Raw genomic sequence first — 22,382 nt, forward strand, 5'->3', positions numbered from 1 at the left:
TCGGCATTTAAAAGTGAAATCGGTCTATAGTTGTTGATGTATCTATGATCTGCATCCTCCTTCGGGATTAGCGAAATCAGCGCCCCTCCACGAGTCCGGCATCTTGGCTGCCAGAAGTACCTCATTAAACACTTCCAGCATCAGTGGTCCTACTAGTTCCAATATTGCTTTATATAGTTCTGCCGAATCCCATCTGGTCCTGGAGATTTGTTATTACTTTGATTCTCCATTGCTGACTTCAATTCAGACCATGTAATATCTTTATTCAATAACTCTATCCATTCCTCTCCAATTACCTTGTCATTCGTCTCCTCTAAGTAAGTTCTTATTTTATCTTCATTAACTTCCTCCTTTTTATATAATCTTTGAAAATAGTTGTAAATGATATCTTTTTCTTCTCTATCTCATGTTGTAAGACATCTTTCTCATCCATTAGTTGGTGTATCAATCTCTTTTCTTTCACTTTTTTAAGTTTATGGGATAGCCATCTTCCTGGTTTATTTGCATGCTCAAAATAATTTTGTTTGGACCTTTTCAAGTTAATTTCTATTTTATCTTGTTCAAGTAAGTTCAATTTATGTTTAATTGTTATTAACTGATTTTGTGTTCTCTGGTTTTTAGGGATTTTTGAAGTTGTATTTCTAATTCTTTAATTTGTTGTTGGAATTTATTTTGTTGGGCATGTATTCTTTTATTTCTCATGGCATTATAGGAGATTGTTGTTCCTCTTATAATTGCCTTCATTGTATCCCAAATATTTTGTTTCGTGGTTGCTTCATTATTATTTTCTTTTAGAAAATAATTTAATTCCTCTTTCAGCTTCTTAATGTACTCTTCTTCGTTTATTAACTGAGTATTTAGTGTCCATCTTTTCTTTGTTTTTCTCCTATCTCTCCAAATTAGTTGTATTGGGTTGTGGTCGGCCCATTCATTTGGTAGGATTTTAATTTCTTTTATTTCATTGGCCAATTCCCCATCCATCCAGGCCATATCTATTCTGGTCCAGATTTTGTGTGGATTTGAATAATATGTGAACTGTTTCTCTTCTGGGTTTAGTTTTCTCCATAAGTCTATTAAGTTTAATTCTTTCATCATGTCCTTACAGGGCATAGAAAATTCTCTTTTCCCTTTCTTGTTCTTATTCCCATTTTGTAGAATGGGAGGAGTGCCACATTGCATTGTACAGGTAATCCTTAACCTATGACCACAATTGAGACCAACATTTATGTTGTTAAGTGAGAAGGTTGTAAAGTGAGTTTTGCCCCATTTTATAACTATTTAAGTGAATCTGAAGTTGTTAAATTAGTAACATGGATATTAAGTGAATCTGGCTCCCCCATTGTGTTTCTTTGTCTGAAAGTCGCAAAAGATGATCATCTGATCCCAGACACTGCAATTATCATAAATATGAACCAGCTGCCAAGCATCCAAATGTAAATCATATGTTCATGGGGATGTTGCAACAGTCATAACCATGAAAAATGGTCTTAAGTCACTATTTTCAGTGCCATTGTAACTTTGAATGGTCACTGAACTAACTGTTGTAAGTCAAGGATCACCTTTACTGTACCAATCCTACCCAGTGTCATCAAATGATCTTTACAATATAATTTTTTTCTAATTGTACACTACTTCCTACTTCTAGGTAACCTCTCAAAGTTTCTTCTCTCTCCAAAGCAGAGTGAATATTTCAAAATGTGGTGAATTGCAAAAAAAAGCAAACTTTCTTTTCCCTTTACATAAGCCTCTGAGAAGTAGTAGCAATATAATTACATGCACTTGCAGGCCATTGCACAGCAGGGGCAGAATGCTCTCAGATTTTATTTCCCTAATGATAGGTTTATGTAAAGGCCTTACATCTTTGCAGAAAAATGTAAACTTTAAAGTGGCAGCTACTTCTGTGCTTGCGGTGCAAGACATTTGCAGTAAGTGAAAGCAGATTAATAGCTCAAGTTTAGAAATAAACCATGTTGGGTTTTTCTGGTTAGAATACATTGGATTGCAGCCTAAATCAATTAAATGTAACATAGTGGCTGAAATTCTGTAAAAGAAAGGCAAGAGAAGTGCATCAGGCAGGTTAAAAAAAAAATGGAAGAAGATACAGGATGAGCAAAAAACAACAACACCCTACATACAAATCGCATATGTGCATATTTCCTTTAAAAGTCCTTTCACCTTCAACAAAGGTACAAGACTAAAGCCAAAGCATTTTTCACTCTTTCTCTCTCCTCTCTACATGCCATTTTATTTATAAAGAGTGTCTTCAGTGTTGTAACACACATAGCTTGTATGAACATCTAACTCTCATATAACCTAATTAAGAAACTTTTTGTTAGCTTCCATGTTAAACTTAGTGCATCACTAAATGATCCAAAATCCATTGTAGGGCAATATTTTCAATATGACAAGCTAACCATCATTACCTCTGTTGGCGCTTTTATTTTAAGAAGTAGGAATATTTGCAATGGTTACATCATGATCTATATCCTGACTGTTCTGTTTGCCACTTCTCCACTAGCAGATGTTTCCATTTTTTATTTTACTATATTATGGGTGTTTTTTTTAAAAAAAAAATCTGATCATGCAGCTGTGCAGTTGCCCCAGCTATTTCTTTCTTTCCATTAGTGGCATTTGTTTCCAGCTTTACATATGCACAAATTTACTACTTCAGTAAGCTTGCATCCTCACTACTTTTGGGTGTTTAAAAATAGTTTTAAAATAGAGCTTACTTGAAAGCAAAATAATTTAAGAATAAGCCAGTTTCAAAAGGGTCAGGACAATCTTTGTCCAGTGTTTTGTGGATAGCCCAAGTCCTTTGTGATATTCAAATGCAGTGAGATTCATTTCCAATTGTTGTTCTTCTACAGCTGGTATTTAGGGGCAGACTTCTCCCAGTCAGAGAGAACTTCACATACACATCCATATAATGTTCTCCCACACTTACTTTTTTACCAAATCAGTCAGAGGGAACAACTTGACACACATAAATATATAAATGTAAATGTTCTCCCTCACTTACTTTTTTACCAACCTACAGGCTCCCAAATGTAATAGCATTTTTTCATATGAAGGTGCTTGAACCCCATTGATTATAGTAGTTATTTTTTCAAACTTTATTATATCTTTCTAAGTGTGGCATCAGAACTATGTACAATATTCCAGATGCAGACACATTCTATATTTGTATTACAATTTTCTAAGATGCCCTACCATAAATTTTCCTTTTTGGAGCTATATGATGTCTTTATTGTGCTATCCACTAAGACCCTGACCATTTTTTCTGGTTAATTAGAGACATTTCATATCCAAACAGAATATATGTGAAGATGATAATGTTTGCCACAATGTGGATTCACTTCGAGCTTACTTATTTGGTTGATTGTTCACTCAGTTTTAAAAGATTCTTCTAGAGTTCTTCAGAGTCAATTTTGTTTAGTTCTGCTTTTAACCACTATGAATAGATTGAAATAATCCACAAATCCAGATATTCAGTGTTTAATTAAGTTGGGTGATTAATGAACATGTTAAAAGCAAAATTCCAAACTCCATTCCTGGAGGATTTCATTACTTACATCCTGTCATTGAGAAAATTGCTCAAGTATTTCAAGAAAGTTTAGAACCTTAAACTCAATAACATTTTCAGTCACTTAGGGAGAGAAGAATGTCAAAGCTTATATGTTCAAAAATCTTGAACATAAACACTTGGATGTTTACGCCATAGTGAGATAGGATTACAAACTGCCTTAATAGTTTGCTTATTGCCAGTTTTATAAATATATAATTATTGAATTCTAGTAACCATGGAAGCAGTATGGTAAATTAGGTAGGATAAAGGTGAAAATATAATAACAAAGCACATATAGTTACGTACTATGCAGCACGATCATTTCTGACTATGACATTTTATATTGTTTGCTATTTATGTTGAAGATGTTGAATATCTGATGATTCACATGATAGAATGTATTTGTATTATTCATTTAAATGAATGTATTTTCAAGGAGTTAAGTAATTCACATAACAGATTTTCTGAAAGATTTACCATTATTATGGTATTATGGCGGTATTATGAGACTTATGACCACAATTGAACCTGAAATTTACATTGCTAAGTGAGACATTTGTTAAGTGAATTTTCCTTTGTTATGACCTTTCTTGCCACTGTTGTTAAGTGAATCATTGCAGCTGGTAAGTTAGCAACATGGTTTTTATGAATCTGGCTTCCCCATTGACTGCTTGTCAGAAAGTCGCAAAAGGGGATCACATGGCCCTGGGACACTGTAATCATCATAAATGCGAGGCAGCATCCAAATTTTGATCACATGACCAAAGGGATGTTGCAATGGTTATAAGAGTAAAAAATGGTCATAAGTCACTTTTGTCAGTGCCATTGTAACTTTGAACGGTCTCTAAATGAACTGCTGTAAGTCAAGGGCTACCTTTATTGCAGACTAACTCTATCCACAGCCATGAGTTCAATGCTGACTGGCTCAAAGTTGACTCAGCCTTCCTACTCCTCCTAATGAAATATGATGACATTGTAAACTGCCCGGAGAGTTCTGTATAGCACTATTGAACGGTATATAAGTCTTAAATTCTATTGCTATTAGCTTCTCTCACAGCTATTCTGAAGGAAGTAGCTTACTTCAAATCTATACCAAAGGAATTGAGTTGAAAAACAGTAACTCACCCAAAGCTGCTGAAAGATTCTATAGTTGACTAGAATTGATGTCAACAGCTGACCCTTTATTTACTTTCCAGAAAACTATTTGAATTGATGAACTAACTTAACATTTAATCTTTGTTATCAGTTTAGGGTAGGGTAGGGTAGAGTAGGGTAGGGTTGAGTAGAAAAGAGTAGAGTAGAACAGAACAGAACAGAACAGAACAGAATAGAATTCTTTATTGGCCAAGTGTGATTTGCAAATGCTTGTGTACCAAGAGTCAAGAATCATCAGGTACAACACTTAATAACATAGGATACAATAAGAAATTCAGTCATTGGATGCAAATGCATAAGTCTGAGGAGATGGGTGAAAGGAAGGATACGATTAATAGTAATAGTAATAGTAATAGTAATACTTACTAATAGTAATAGTAATGCAGACTTAGTAAATAGTTTGACAGTATTGAGGGAATTATCAGAGTGATCTCAGGGAAAATGTCTTTATTTATTTATTTATTTATTTGATTTGCCAATTGTTTACAAGATAATAAGTATAAGTGTATACATAGTTGTGAATAGTCATGAAATAGGATACAATAAGCAATCAAATCATAAAAACAGAAACAACTAGGAAACAGTCAGTAAAGACCATTAGGATGCAAGCAACAAGGTTACAGTCATAAGTGTGAGGAGATGGGTGAAAGGAAGGATGGGAGGATTAATAGTAATAGTAATAGTAATAGTAATGCAGACTTAGTAAATAGTTTGACAGTATTGAGGGAATTATTTGTTTAGCAGAGTGATGTATGCGTTCAGGGAAAATGTTCTTGTCTCTGGTTGTTCTGGTGTGCAGTACACTATAGCGTCGTTTTGAGGGTAGGAGTTGAAACAGTTTATGGCCACGATCTGTAAATATTTTCACAGGCCTCTTTTCGATTCATGCAGTATACAGGTCCTCAATGGAAGGCAGGTTGGTAGTAATTGATTTTTCTGCAGTCCTAATTATCCTCTGAAGTCTGTGTCCAACCAAACCAGACAGTTATAGAGATGCAGATGGTAGATTCAGTAATTCCTCTGTGGAACTGCATCAGCAGTTCCTTGGGCAGTTTGAGCTTTTTGAGTTGGCACAGAAAGAACATTCTTTGTTGTGCTTTTTTGATGATGATTTTGATGTTAGGTGTCCATTTTAGGTCTTGTGGGATGATAGAACCTAGAAATTTAAAGGTCTCTACTGTTGATACTGTGTTGTCTAGTATTGTAAGAGGTGGTAGTATGAGAGGGTTTCTTCTAAAGTCTACCACCATTTCTACGGTTTTGAGTGTGTTCAGTTCCAGATTGTTCCAGTCACACCACGAGGCAAGTTGTACAACCTCCCATCTGTATGCGGATTCATCATTGCTATGAATGAAACTAATCACTGTTATATGATCTGCAAACTTCAGTATTTTAACAGATGGATCATTTGAGATGCAGTCATTGGTATATAGGGAGAAGAGAAGTGGAGAAAGCACACAGCCTTGAGGGCCCCTGTGCTAATTGTACAGGTATCAGAGGTGATTCTGCCTAGCTTCACCTGCTGCTTCCTGTCTGTTAGGAAGCTTATGATCCACTTACAAGTGTGTTCAGGTACCGCTAGCTGGTTTAATTTAATTAGAAGAATGTCTGGAATAATGGTATTGAATGTTGAACTAAAATCTACAAAGAGGACCCTTGTGTAGGTATTTGGAGATTCAAGGTGTTGTAGGATGTAGCACAGAGCCGTATTAACTACATCATCTGTTGATCTGTTTGCTCGGTATGCAAATTGCATGGGATCTAACAGTGGATCCGTGATGGTTTTATGATAAAGTTTGAGATACATGGTTTGTGAATCACTTCAAAGGTTGATGAGCCAGGTTATAAGGGATTGGATGTTTTGATGGGCGGTAAAAGCTTTTCATTACTGCTAATGTACATCAAATTATGCAATTAGACTGAGTATATTCATTTGGTTTATCTAATAAGGGTTATCTAATAAGATTGTGTTTTACTAACTTGTATCTTAATTGAACATTATCTTTTTCTTATAGGATAAGCGTGGCCAGTAAAAGGTACATGGGACATATATACTATTAGAGATTTATCATAGACATTCCAAGAGCTGCATAAGTGAGTGTTTAAAATTATTTTTTTCTCTGCATTTTAAAGAAAAACATTTTTTATTATTTTTGTTCCTGAAATTTGTAAGTAGGCAAATATTGACAAAATGTATGATCCTGTGGAAGCATGATGTTAAGGCTGTGCATATATGCAATATTTTAACAAGCATAGAATCTATAAGAAGTGTAAAAGCTGCCATTTAGGACATCAAGTCAAACCCATTGATCAGTGCAGGGATTCAACCCTGCAAAAGGCTACTCCGTCTGTCTAAAGACATTTGTTGAAATGGAAGTTCATTACCTCTCTTGATAATTGGTTCACTGTTATAATCTTTTTTTTTTACAAATATAAACTTTTAATAGCATTAAAAAGGAATTAATGGAATTAATAAATGGAATTTGCCTTCCTCTAGCTTAAGACCATTATCCTATAACTTTGAGTTTGGGACAACAGAGGGGCACTTTTGATATTCTGAGTGATACCCTCCAGAAAAGTGCTATCATATCTTCCTCTGTTCTTTATTCTCAATAATAATCATACCCTCATTGGCTTCTTATAACTTTGCAGTGTTCTGCCCATCCTCAGTGTCAGTTTTACCTATTCCAGTTTCTCATAATCTATGCTTAGCAATATGGTTCCTAGACTTAATGTTTGTGCTGCCTTCCAAACAACCTTGACTTTTTAATAAGGTAGAGACTATTTTTCCATAGATGCAACATGCAGCTTAAAATTGCAGCTTTTAGCAACTTTTTTAGCAGCTGCTAATAATACTCACTCAACTCACATTTATTTTTAATGAACTACAAGTCCAAGAAGCTTTTCTCACAAGTCATCCAAGTCAGGTGTTCCACAAGCTCTCCTTTGTATTTGATTCTTCATCTCTAAGTAAAGAATTTATCTCCATTAAATTTCACTCAGTTTCAGTCTAACTTTTCAATTCAGTTTTGAATTTGCTTTGTGTTTTTGAATGTATTAACTCTCTATAGCTCTTCATTTAAACATTAATGAAAATATTAAAGAGTACAAGCTCATTACCAAAGTCTGTAGCACCCTATCTGTTACATCACTCCAGTTTTATAAGGAACTACTATGAATATTATATATGGTTTCCAAGCCAGGAATGTCATAAGATACCTTATTAAATGTTTTGCTGAGCTCAGGTTATATTTTGTCCATAGTCTTTACAATATACTTTAATATATAAAAGGAAGCTATTGATTAAAAATACTGGCAAGATGTTTTATAAATCCATACTAACTTCTGATAATCACTATATTCTTTTTTAAAATGCTTATGGGTCAATCTTTGTGTGTATGCTTGATTATTATCAATAAAGAGACTGTATTGCTGAGTTGTGTCTTTAGAGAATATGATGGGTAGGCAAAAAAAAATAAAAATCCTGAAGTAAATTATGAAAAAAATCAATCCACAATTCTCACTTGAAATACAAAGAACCAGGCTCAAATCACCATATGCACCATATGCAGAGACACAGATCACTTGAGAAAACCATAATGCTGAGAAACATGGAAAGAACGAAGAAGAGAATTGTTTGATAATGGGCAGCATATAAATTTAATAAATAAATTGAGTGGCCAGCAACAAAGTGAATAAACTAGATTACGGAGATGGTATGTCATTGGATGACCTGAATATTGGGGACAAATTATGCTGAAGAAGCTTTAGCTATGTGATTGCTAAGAATTGACACCAACTTGAATACATGATCAGTCAATTAATGTGATTAAAAAAAATACAGTAAAGTATGGTGTAGATTAATGGAAAAAAATGCACTGTATCTCACAGACATAAATGAAAATATATTCTAATAAGCTCTATAGGAAGAATTTGTTTTGGGACCTAGGGAGAATGCCTTGCTGTGAAAAAAAATCAGTATAGCTCCCAGGCTGGTGGTCAAAATGGCATTGAAAACATGGCTGCTCCCTTGGTCCTTGGGAAGGGTGATGCTAAGCCCATATACAATTTTATTTGATTAAAGAAAACATTCCTGCAGGCACAAATGATCTTTATTTTATCGTTTGCTTGTTTTTAACACTTTAAACCAGAAACGCCTGTGGAGTTGAGTGTCCTCTAAATTGAATGAACAGAATGACTGAACAAGAAAAGCCTCCAATTAAAAATATTTTTATTTACTTACAATCAAATTTATATGGCTGCCCATCTCACTGAAGGTGACTCTGATAGCACACGAGAGCTAAAAGAGCCAATATAAAAACAAAAATTAAAATCTAAAACATCACACTAATAATTATTATAAAAATACTAACCATATGTGAAGGAAGGATTATAATGCTTCCCTCAATAATGAACCCACTGAGACAAGTTTCTGGGTTCTTTGTTAGTTCCAGGCCTGACAGCATAATCAGGTCTTGAGGGTCTTTTAAAATATCAAAAGGAATTTTTAATGAAAAAAAAAATGCAGCCAGCCCAGTTTCACAGCTGGCATTTCACCACATTTATAAAAGAAAATATTATCCGCTTAAAGAAAAGATTGAGGTTTTAACTGTAAATATGTTTTACACTCATTATTGTTAAAAATGCTCACTACTCCTTGAGAACTTATCACCTGAGAGCGCAAACCTCCCTTTTAAAACCTGTGAGTGTAAAAGAATTTAGTGACATCTGTCTCCATCCTATTCTTTTCTTCCTTTAACAATGATCGCATATATAAAGAAGAATTTTTTCTGGCACCCTCTGACTTCCATAAAAATGACCTTTTGAATATTTACCATGGTTTTTTTTTTCCCCTTCATTCCCACTTGGGGAAGATTTTCGTACAGCACCTCTGAATACAGTATGAAAATTCTCTGAGGCAGAGGAGAGATAATCAGCTCTGTTTCTTTGCTTTGTGCAGAGAGTAACCAAACATTGTAGAATCAGCTTGATTTGGACTCCCTGCTGTTTTCCTTCCCATTTTCTGGACATTCAATTGACCTGCTCACTGTCTTTTTCATACGGGCAGACAGTGTGATTGGTGGAACTGGGTCACGTATCTGCCTCTGGCTATCACCATCATACCTTTTCTTTCAGAGGGAGCATTTTGGCTTGCTTAGGGACTCACGAAAAGCTTAAGTACAGTAGATCAGTTTCCATGGTCACACCAGAAAGAGCTATGGTATTAGAATACAGCAATTCCAAATTCTTTTGAATAGGAAAAAACAATGATAGCAGTGGAGAAGGATTTATTTCCCGGTATCTGCAATCCCACAGATAATTTCTATGTTTATGGTTTAAAACATCCAAATGTCTTTTTAAAGCAGAATTCTGGCATTAGAAGGAAGGTGGTAAGCCACTCTTCAGTGCAGTGAGCATTTTTTAAAATCAAACACACAATATTTGGGATTATAGGTTATTGTATTTAACATGTGCTGGTTAACATCCCAGCTTTCTAATGCTTCCTGCCTCAATCATATTTTTTGTTCTTTCTCTGTTAGGGAATATCACAATGGAAATGTATATTTGTATGTCTGTACTTCTTTACGCAAGAATCTTCAATCATGATTCCTATAGCTTTGTATGATATAATTATAGGAATAGAGAGAGTCAGGTAGTTGTTGTATTTAAGGACCAGAATAAAACCAATTTAAGGATCAGGGGAGACTGTGAATTCTTGTTCTAGCTTAAATGCAGAGCCAGCTGGGTACATTCTCAGCCACAAGAAGAAGGCAATGGCGAACACTTCCAAAATTTTGCTAAGAAAACCAAAGAGACTTCTCCAGCTAGTCACCAGAAATCAGTACTGACTTGAATGCATCCACCATCCCAAAGAAAGCAAGGAGGGGTATAGTTGGGAAAATATCCTCAAAGTCCCACTTGTAGGCATCAAGAGTCTAGGCATCAATTGTTCTTTTGTCTTATGTCCAAGCTACCTTTTTTTCATCTTAAGTTTAGAAGAAGAGTTTAGAAGAAATGAACTTTTGGAAACCTGCCTTTTACACTTGGTCATTGCATCTGATTGGTTTTTTTTTTTAATCTATACCTAACTTTTGGACCATTAATTGTAGCTGTAACATTTCAATGAGGAGAATTTATAAAGACTACTGGCAGTGCCTTAGATTCACTTGCCTATCTTATTTGAACAATTCCAGGTCTTTTTCTAAAATTATATATACACTAGATGTGTTCCTTATACATACACTAGGGTGCTCATTTATTATGTATACATTAGAGTGTTGAGATCTGTAGAGTGAGGTCACAAGGCTAATTCACAAAAGAAGGCAACTTTGGTTGTTATGTTTTAAACAAGATGGTAAATTGCACTTTCTCATTAAGTTTTCCTTCCAATCCTGTTGCATCAGGGAGAATACAGGTTGGGAACTGTAGATGTTCATTATTACCTATTAACCTGCTATATTCTACCTCATTCAAATGTGAACCATTCTCTTTATATAATGAATTCCACAGGGCTTTAAGGAGTAGACGGGAACTGCATCTGTGAAATGAAAGAGTTATAAAGAGCTGTCCTTGTTTTTCAGAATCAATTGGATTGTGTAGCCTGAACAATCATGGAGGGGGATTGTTTGAGCTGTATGAAATATCTGATGTTTGTCTTCAATTTCTTCATATTTGTAAGTTTTCTTTGATTTGTCACGTGATCTTTTTCGTATGTCTCCTTAGGAGTTGGTTATACTTTGGTAGATGTACTACGGTGCCCCCTTAAATTTCATGGGTAGCAACATTTGAAACAAGCAATTTGCTTTTTATCAGAAGCAGCCAGAACATTTTACAACACTTTGAAGTTTGAGATTACTGATGAGGCAGAAGCTGCCCTTGAGTGGGTGGGTGGTTCATGAGGCCCATGGATGGACTGTAGCTCTGAGATACTGCAATTTTAGAACTGGTGTTAACTGCATCCAGTCACTTGGGTATCTTGGCAACTTACAATTTTATGAAGGCAGGGAACATGGTTGGATAATTTCTTAGTGTCTTTTTTGCTCAACTTCCATTACTGAGCCTCATAAAAAACATTAAAACTTGACATTTTAAGAGAGCTCTGGGAGTGAGACTGATATGAGTGGGAAGCCTCCATTTATAGATTGTATTCTGGGGTGTCAGGGTTCTCTGGATGCTAGAACATTTTCATTATTTTGTTTCTAATTGGTAATGCTTATCTTGCTATACCATTTTTTCTTTTGTCTTATAAACTTGAAAGTGGGAAACATAAGCCACTTTGGATTTTAAGCCTGGGTAGGTAGGTGGGTAGGTAGGTAGGCAAAGAGCCAGTTTAGTATGTTGATTAAGACAACTGGCTAGAAACCAGGAGACTAGGAGTTTTAGTCCTGCACCAGGGACAAAACCAGATGAGCTACCTTCAGCGAACAAGTTAATGTTTGCTGATTTCTTATATCTATATTTTATAATAAACTATGTAAACCAACTGTGACAGGCAGTACAAACCTAAATTGGCATGTTCATTAACATGTTGTTCAAGAACAACGGCCTTCACTTTTCACCAGAACTCTTGGCATGAAATACAGTAGCTCTTGAGTTCAGCTTCTTCTGGCAGTACCTTTGTTCCCGAAAAAGCCAGCTGAAGATAATATATATCACCTGTGTATGCAGATAATTCATTGTAGCTGAAGTATTTAGGAAAAATGATCCCACTGAAATCTGTGGAAGTTTAATATAAGCGGGATTCATACATCATTGCATCATCAATGCAACTTGTTTGATTCTCTTAGCTGCTCTAGTGAATCCAGCAATGACTGCTTGTAAGCATGACTTAATGTTTTCCATCCGTTTTGTGATTTATTGAACAAACCATAGTTAAATAAAATGATAGCTTATTTTAATGTTTAAACCTGGCCATAGAATAAGGAACAACTATACAATTAAGAGACATCTAGCAGTCCTACCAAGTTTTCTTTTTTAATTCTCCAATGAAAAGTTTTGCAAAGATGAGGAATGAACATATTAAGATTATGATACTAATTCCTTTCTTGAATGTTTGCATGTATTTCCTTTCCTTTGAAATGATAGTGTCAGATTAAAGAAACTATGAAATAAGATTTTGTAATAAATAAGTATAATGAATAACTGGAATTCTTAAAAGGGGGGCTGCTTTCAGTTGTAAATAATCACAATTTAAATCAATCAATTTAAAAATGAAATGTATTCTTGAAATTTTTGGAAAATGCCTTTTCAGATAAGTTTGGGTCTACCAAAAATGGATGGCCATTACATGTTAACAAATTAGATGTTAACCATTAGATGTTAATGAAGTAATCCAGAAAAAACCTTGCTATCTTTCAGTCATCCAGATTTTAGCAGCTGAGATGTGGGGAATTTATTATGTTCTATTCTGTGAACAAAATAAATTGTACCATAAGGATCTGGCCTGCATTGCAACAATTACAATTAAACTTTTAAGTTGAATTATGCTGTCTACAGAACTTGTCCAAGAAAATAGGTTTAATCTGAATCTTCCCTTTTTATGACAGCTGGGTGGTACCTGTCTCCTGGGAGTTGGAATCTGGGTCATAGTTGATCCCACAGGATTTCGAGAGATCGTGGCTACTAACCCTTTGCTCTTTACTGGAGCATATATCATGGTGGCTATGGGAGCTATGCTCTTCTTGCTGGGATTCCTTGGTTGCTGTGGAGCCATCCGTGAGAACAAATGTCTTCTTCTTTTCGTAAGTACAACTCAGTGGATTACTTTTCCCAGTGTACCTACTTGTATTATTTTAACCTAAGTCCAGAAAATAAAGTTATAAATCACTACAATTTATTTTATTTTAAATTTCACATTTTTTAACCACGCATCTCCCTCAGAGAAGGACTCTTTTTTTTGTTACTCCCATTACACCATTTAACTTTAAGGCTTTTTCACCCCAAAGGAAAATAATATAGATTACCTATGCAAAAAGGAATATAAACTGAAAAGTATATGTTGCCATGTGGAATATTTCTGAAACTTGGTTCAGAATAAATCAGGATTGTTAAGTCACAATTTAAACAGTTGTCTTCTCCTTGAGTGCCCATATAGTGAAAACTATGGTTTATATATAATTATTTTAATATCATGCATTTTAATTATTTAATACCATGCATTATATTTTAAATTCATGGAATAATCAAAATTCTTTGAATAATTTGTAGAGTTACTTAAAATATTTAAAACAGTTAAAAGAACAGTTAAACATGGAAAACAAGTAAGTGTATTTATTATCAGCTGCCTAAATGGAAGGGAAAGGAGTGGAAGATTATTCACAAAACACGAGTCGGTAGTTTCCTGTAACACCTGAACAAGAACTTTCACAAAAGCCCGGGACACAACATCTTATCTATATATAGCCTATTTCAGAGGTGTTAAACTGGTGGCCCAAGAGCCAGATGCATCACACACAGGCCACGGCAACCCCAGCTCCACAAATGGGGAAAACATGGCAAAATGTCACGTGATGGCAATGTGATGTGGCGACTTTGACACCCATGGCCTATTGTATTCTCATTTCCACCTTTATTCACTCATCCTAATTTGGAACCTGACATCAGTATTACTTTTCTTGGAATAAAACTTGTGTTTTATCATCAGCTCTGTAGCTAAAGAATAAAGAGAAGCTTTGCCAACTTAGAGTTTTGAGGAAGAAAAACTCCCAAAAGGCCATAATTATGCCCCAGACTTCCAGTGTGGCTTAACTCACAAAGGGTCTCTATAGATTCAATCTTTATGAGGGGTTGGACGCATCCACATGTCAACCAACTTGATCAAGAAGATCTGAGCTTCACAATCATAGTTAATAAGTAGAGCCTTGACATGTTTCAAGAAAATCCAAGAAGAAAAAAAGTGTCAAATTGTGCTACATCTATTCAAACATAAAGATGTATCGTTTTTTGTCTTTATTTTAATTTTGATTTGCTCACTTCCTGCAGAGACAAAACTGTTGGAGCATTAGATAGCATTCACAAAGAATGCCAGCATTTCACTAGTTTCCATATTTTGTTTTATTTTGGCTCAGACTGAAAGTGGTTCAGATTTGGCAACTGGTTCATATTTATGATGGTTTTGGGTCTCAAGGTCATGTGATCACCTTTTTGTGACCTGCTGACAAGCAAAGTCAATGGGGAAGGCCGATTCACTTAACAACGGATTACTAACTTATCACCTGCAATGATTCACTTAACAACTGTGGCAAGAAAGGTCATAAAATGGGACAAAACTCACTTAACAAGGTGGACCTACGACACATCATGGCAGGCCTGTTGAAACTAATTGTCTGGGCTAAGCATGTTAGCTCCATTGCTTGGTTTATGTAGTTAACTTGTCTCTCAGTGTCTCTGTATTTGTTGTGTCAACAAAATACAAACACAGAAGTAAATTCACACAAACACACACACACACACACACACCAACCAACAATTTGGCAAAAACAAGATACTGTGATATTTTATACTACATGCTCCACCACCCAAAAAGTTGAGTATTCCTGCAAAAACTGAATTTTTCATTCATTTGGCTATTCATGACTAATTTCATCTTAAATATGCAGGGTGGGAAAAGTGCTATATATCAGTGTTTGTCAAGAGCGTGCAAAATAGCATTTTCTTCTTGTGGGGTGGAATTGTATTGTAACAAAGAACTGATGTTGGGAAATGATTAAGGGTGGGGGCCATGAAAAAAAATTGACTTGGCAGAGAGTGTAGATTCAGTGGTTGTTATCTATATCTTAATTAGGGGAAAGGTATTATTTTCAAGGACTAATTAAAATCCATGTCCTCCTACAAAGTTTTCAAATATAGATGAATCAGAGGCTTCCCAGGAGAGATTTCTCAGTGATACATAATAAATGCCTGAAGCTTTCAAGTCAAGTATAAATTCAAGGAAAGTGTACAGCATAGCTAAGAGATGAGAGAAACATGCATCCCCAGGGAAGTTCTTAGATTTCTTTTTCTGTAGAGATTATTTCTCATGTTTTGTTTTTATAAAAAAAATGTTGCAAAATGTTCCGTTGAATGAAATATAACTTGTATTTCATAGCCCCTAAAGCTTACTAGCAGTTGGACTTGTTTAAAAATAAACAAATTGCAAGGATTCCTTAGAAAAAAATAGTTCGCTCATGGAATAACCTAATGATATTTTAAACCCTTTGATAATGCAATGCTGTATCTATGAATTTTGCAAATCTACAAAATAATTTTATCAGTAAGAAGATGCCAATCTAGTGTGCTCTTTAAAAACAAATCCAATTTATTCTATATGCAACAGTAAGAAATAAATAAAAAGCAACTAATGCTATTTGCTCCACCTCATATTTAAGGCAGTTTTACTTTTCATATACAAGTGTTAACATGCATCTAAAAAATTATATAAATAACTAGACAAAAAAATAGGTGTCAGAAAATATGCATATCAAAAGTTGGATGACAGAACATCCACAATTAACCATAAAAATGTGACAGCAATTTCTTGAACATGCAACGGATCAGAAGGTGACAGATACCCTGTCCACAATTCTTATCTTGGATTCCAGATCAGCAATTTGATTTATTGATTGATCGGTTAAATAAATAAATGCATGCATACATACATACATACATACATACATACATACATACCCACCCAATCAGAGGACTTTGAAGCCTGTTTAATTCCTCTGAGGGTTAATCCAAATATTCAGATTCTGATTGATGATCATGGCAAATTCCCAGTCTTAATTTTTGAACAAAGTTAAAGGCATGTTATTATATGAGGACCTTTAAAAATTAGTTAACTGGTTTTGGTATGTAAGGAAAGTTCCTGTAATCCTTTTTTTCTAACCTTCCATGGGGAATGAAGCCTGTTGTGTATTTCAGACAAATACATTCAGCAGAGGTCCCCAAACTCGGCAACTTTAAGACTTGTGAACTTCAACTCCCAGAATTCCTCAGCCAGCTGACTGAGGAATTCTGGGAATTGAAGTCCACAAATCTTAAAGTTGCCAAGTTTGGGGACCTCTGACGTATCTGCAAGAGCTGAAGCTTTCACCAAAACAACAAAAGAACTATTGTGCCATTGTACCTCACTTTTTATCCTTTTTGGATGTTTGTCTGTTTGCTTGTTCCATTTATGTAGCTGCCTGTCTCATACATGTGATTCTCAGTGGTTCACAGACTTAGAAACAAAAACAAAGAGTAGTTATAAATAAACAACCAAAATGGAAAAACTATTTTTTTAAAAAACAAAACCATTAAAATTTAAATCTGTGGGAGTGTACAATCCATAAAGTGACAATACAACCAGCTAACAAGCTCCGTACCATCATTACATCCTCAGACAAGGTCTTGTCTTCAGATCCTTCAGAAAGGCCAGTAAGGTCACAAGCATTTTAACCTTGGGGCGAATGATGTTCCAAAGGGAAGATGCTGTGGCAGAAAAGGCTTTTCTCCTGAATGCTATCAGATGACATTTCTTAGTAGAAGGCCTCATAACATGCTCTCCTGCCAGTCCTGATGATACAGGTAGATGAAACCAAGGAGAAGTGGTTCCCCGAAATAACCTGTCCCCATGCCATCTACAGCTTTATAGGAAATTACCAGCACTTGAACTTTGCAAAACCACCAAGCGTTATAAATTTATTTAATATGACTCCTCCAATTGACACCTCTGATTTCTATAACCCCCCCTCTCTCATCTGTCATGCAGAAATTAAACAAAGGTACCACCTAAAAAGATGCTTACCATTTCTTACCTAAGCCATTTTGAAGCCTTTTGTGAGGTGGGAGATGTTCCCCTTCCATGCCACGTACAAAATAGAGTGGCCTGGTATTTAATTTTAATTTTAGTTCTAGCAGCAACAAGAATGCCCATGAGTGGCACACAGCAACTTAAATTTTAGCATATCTTTTGTAGATTTTTTTTCACAGTGTTCTTGGAAAAGGAGCCCATTTCTGATAGACTTTGGACCATAGAAAAATTTGTACTTGGTACTTGGGATTCCCTTCTCAGTTTCTTTTACCATTTCAATGCCAGTTCTCTTTTTTATATTTATTTTTCCCAGGTTTCTTTCTGAGCCTGAAAAAAGTGATATTGCTGCTGTAATGAGTCGAACCATTAAAGCCTCATATCTTTAATATGACTCTTAAAGCAGTGGAGATACAGTACTTGACTCTGAAAGCTGTATTGGCTGCAGAATTTTGGGTGTTGCAATCCCAGCAAGCATTAGATACTTATAAAAGGCTGGCACATGTTTATCAAATACAGGTAGTCCTTGACTTATGACCACAATTGAGCCCAAATTTTATATTGTTAAGTGAGGCATTTGTTCAGTGAGTTTTGCCCCATATCACAACCTTTCTGGCCACTGTTGTTAAGTCAATCACTGCAGTGGATAAATTACTAATCCGGTTGTTAAGTGAACCTGGTTTCTCCACTGACTTTGCTTGTCAGAAGGTCGCAAAAGGTGGTTACATGACCTTGGGACATAGCAATGGTCAGTATGTACCAGTTGTCAAGCATCTGAAATTTGATCACATGATTGTGGAGATGCTGCAAAGGTAACTGTGAAAAATGGACATAAGTCATTTTTTTTCATTGTTGTAACTTTGAATGGTCACTAAATGAACTGTTGTAAGTTGAGGACTACCTGTAATGGTATGTGATGCAGAATAAGTGAAGAGTTGTCAGATGACCTAGAAGTATTGTTGTGTATGAACTTCATAAATCCAAGTGATTGGTCATAATGGTAGTGGAATAATCAGTTATTAACAATGAAATATACATGCCAAGTAAAAAATAGCATATATCCCAGATATTCAACAGCTTTAATAGTGCATCCAACAATCCCCTAATTTGGGGGATTTGACATTTTCCAGTTATTGTCTTAAGCTAAATATTTGGCAACTGTGTTCCACTCTAGCTGTCAATTTCTAAACATGCTTTAGTGAGTTAGTTTGACCTATTCTTACTATTACTTTATTAAATGTTGAGGCAGATGTTCACTCTAGATAAACGGTAATGTACATTTCTTTTTCTTTTTTTCCTCTTTCAGTTCTTCATGTTTATTTTGCTAATCTTCCTGGCAGAACTCTCGGCTGCAATCTTGGCATTTATCTTTAGAGAAAATGTGAGTATGACGATGATGGAATGTCCTTTAGGAATCTGCAGAATTATATTCAGTTGGACTTCTGCTTTATAAATTTGCCAAGTAGTCCTTTGTTCAAGATACTAAAGCATTTCCCCTTAATCTAAGCAATTTGAAACCACCCATTGAAAGTAAACAAGCACAGCTTGGGTCATGCCTAGATGCTTTATGGATAGAAGACAAAGCTTGCTTTTCAGGAAAAGGTCATCTTTAAAATTGAATTAGCTTTATTTTGAGAATTCAGGGATTAAACTAGTGGTTGGAGAGTTTAAGGGTGCAAATCTGTGATCTCTGGGAAAGCATTCCAAGGGGCATATGGTAAGTTGGACTTTCCCGATAAAGACAAAGAGATCCAATCTTGGAAGTAGAAATTAGGGTCCTTAGATGGTCTCTCTGTAGATCTAGGAGTACTGCTGAGATTGTGGCTTCTCTAGCAGGGATGTGAGATTGATAAGAGTCTAAATTTCCAGATACTTTCCAGACATTAGTTTAAAAAATGAACAGCACCTGACTCCTGAAGCTAGTGGGCACAGTCTCATTGAGAGAGATTTTATATCTGCCTAAGATATTAGTAATAATGAAAAAAGGCATCTATTTGAAAAATATAAATGAATGAATACAATGCAATCCTTTCCTCCTGTCATTACAAATCTAGCAGAGCTTTATATTTGATGATTCCACTGCCTGGGCTCATTTCATCATTGTATTTGCTCTAAGAAATAATTTGATACAGGAAAAAAAATTACATGTTTATCCTACCCACTCGAAAATTCTTTTGATAACGTATGACAGATCAAATACATTTAATCAACTTAATTTGCTCTGTAATGTTTATCTGTGTGCAAAATGTTGGAGAGAAAAAAAATTAAGATTACTAGGTTTTTCTTGTCAGAGAGGGATGGAGAGAGAGAAAGAGAGAGAGAGAGAGAGAGATGAAATAGTCTTTCTTTTCTTTATCATCATTGTTCAAAATACTATATACTCTTACGAAATACAAGGAAACAATTAATTCAGCCTGCTATTTCTGTGGTTTCCCCTTTTTCCATTTCTCACAGTTCCCCAGATTACTTTGTGGTGTTAAATAAACACAAAAAAGGTAACTTGCACAATAGAATATTTGATGGGATTTTAAAAAATGAGACGGTGAGTGTGAAAGAAAAGTGGAAAAGAAAACAACTAAGAGTTATTGGCCCCCCCCAAAATCTGTGGCTTTCTTCTCAAGAGTAAAACAATGGTGGATATTCATTTAAACTATATTCTCAAGTGATGCCTGGTTGGCTTTTAGCTACTTGTCCTGAAGGACCTAATGGGAAAAAGGTCCCAGCTGAATATTTGTTTTAGTTTTTTTCTGTGTTGCAAAACCACTTTATGAGACCTGTGTCTGACCTGATGCTTTTATTGTTTTTCTTCCTCTATTATGGCAGTAGAATTCACAGCAACATATTTATCCAAGTTTCTATTAAGTATTGTATTGATTTTGATTGTTCCTGGGACAAATATACTATAGAATTGTTTATTAGTTGGGTGATTGACTGTGTGTTTTTTAAAAAGTCCACTGCATTTAAATGACTAAACATTTGCAAATAGCAGGAAAAAATAAAGTAGGCAAGATTCTCATCCTCTATCTCTATGTCTTGCCTGCCCTGTACCCTGTTTTGCTATAGTTGATGTTTATTATGGTCACCAAAGTATTAATTGCTAACTGGATTGTCATACGTGCTGGTCAGATCTGGCTGCAGGAATTGACCGGAAATGTGCTGGATGCAAAAATAAAACTGGAAATTGCTCATATTCCTGCAGAAGAATTTCACATAGATTATATTGTCCCAATGAAACCCTATTTCCAAATTTTAATAGAGATCTTGAAGAAAGATGTGAGAAGTACAGAACTAATATCAAAACACCCATATCTTTCCAAAGATTAAAAACACAGAAGGCCTTTTGTTGGTCCCACAGTTGAAAAGAAGGAAAAGACCAATGCTTTTTAAACAATTTAAATGTTTTTTTTCCTTTCTGAACAATGGAGATGAGGAGAGACACAAGACTGCAGCGAGAGTGACTGTTCTATAAATAGCGATCACTTCCTGAGCAAATTTGTTATGGTCTGGTCAATACGGTCTCTATTTTCTGAATTAGTGACATTCCTTCAGGAGATGCAAATGGAAGACCTCACAGCAAGAGAAAGCCACACATGTAATCTAACAAATTATATCTTTGAGTATGACCAAACCAGATACATGCACAGATCGCCACACATGCGCACAAATCAGTGGAGAGAGGCAGAGTTAAGGGATTGCATTCCTGTGGTAACAGGAATTGGTAGCAGTCAAATTCAGAGAAAGCAGTTCTGAATTTGTTGCAATATATGGATAGGAGCACCAACCAGACGAATAAATAACAAAATCAAGATCACCTTTAATGGTAGCAAATAGATCTGTTCTTTATTACAGGATAAATATAGGAGGTTATATGCATGGATTGGGCACAGAATCTGGTTCAAGGATCCCAGCAGCCACATATTGCATTTCAAAGGAAGATCTAGTTGGTTTGAATACTTTAACAACACAACAACACATCAGTGGGTTAGCCAGGGAAATATTTTCAAATGCTTTGTAGACTTGACATTAAGAGACATTAAGAAAATACAAAGAACATAAGAGGATATTAAAACGATTGCAGAGTGAATCCTCTGGGGAATGATTCTTCAAAGCAGCAGAGCTGCTTGACAACTAAGATTATTTTCATTCCATTGATGGGAGAATTTGATGAAGGGGATTTGAAAATAGTTATATCACTTGGTAAGTTTGTATGGAAGCAGATCTTTCTCTACCACTTACAATCCACTTTGTACAGAGTTGAATAGGAATTTTAATTTATCAGATTATCATAATGGTGTGATACAGTTTTCCCAATCTGATACTATTTTATTTATTTATTTAGTTTAGTTTGTCAAGCATGTATGAGAAAAACAAGTATAAGTATGAACATAACATAAACATATAAGTATAAACAGATATAAATATATACCTAATAAATGAATATGAATAAATGGGAACAGTAGGACAGGGACGGTAGGCACGCTGGTGCACTTATTACTTCAAATGGGAAATTTTAAGAGTGATACGCCAACATAAAGTATTCTTCAGGATGAAAAAAAGTTGCTGTTATTGTAAGTTTATGCATTTATTGTAATTACATATAATTGAACAAATTAAATTGCTGTAACACTCCTCATTAATGTATCTTTAAAAGCAACCCACTTAAAAGCAATTGAGACTGACTGCTGGTGACTTTTCCAGGCAACCATATAAAAGTGGTTTGTCCTTGCCTTTTTCTGGCATGTCCGGATAAAGGTCAACTGGTGTCTTAAGCACATCCCAAAAATGGTGCCCCTCAGCGGAAATGAAAGTACTACTTCACTAGAAACAAACAAATGCGGTGTCTGATGATATCTTCAAACCAAATATTTAAAGTTTAGTGATTCACCATGCCAA

The 22,382-nt window shown here is 35.2% G+C and overlaps 1 protein-coding gene across 8 annotated transcripts in view; it reads left to right on the top strand.

Moving 5' to 3' along the window:
* Positions 1-22,382, top strand: part of TSPAN18 (tetraspanin 18) — a 182,618-nt gene that overhangs the window by 143,668 nt on the left and 16,568 nt on the right. For 5 of the 8 annotated variants that reach the window (XM_026664659.2, XM_026664661.2, XM_087951273.1 and 2 more), the window contains 4 exons: positions 6,736-6,814; positions 11,302-11,394; positions 13,267-13,461; positions 18,796-18,870. In XM_026664659.2, the coding sequence (XP_026520444.1) occupies positions 11,332-11,394; positions 13,267-13,461; positions 18,796-18,870 (333 nt within the window). In that variant the 5' untranslated portion in view covers positions 6,736-6,814; positions 11,302-11,331. The remainder of the gene's footprint in view (positions 1-6,735; positions 6,815-11,301; positions 11,395-13,266; positions 13,462-18,795; positions 18,871-22,382) is intronic. The other 3 variants (XM_026664660.2, XM_087951276.1, XM_087951277.1) reach the window with 1 other exon arrangement.

The sequence above is a fragment of the Notechis scutatus genome, chromosome 1 (assembly GCF_049901735.1).
Source record: "Notechis scutatus isolate UNSWTSFEM ecotype Mainland chromosome 1, rNotScu1.2, whole genome shotgun sequence".
NCBI classification, from domain to species: Eukaryota; Metazoa; Chordata; class Lepidosauria; order Squamata; family Elapidae; genus Notechis; species Notechis scutatus.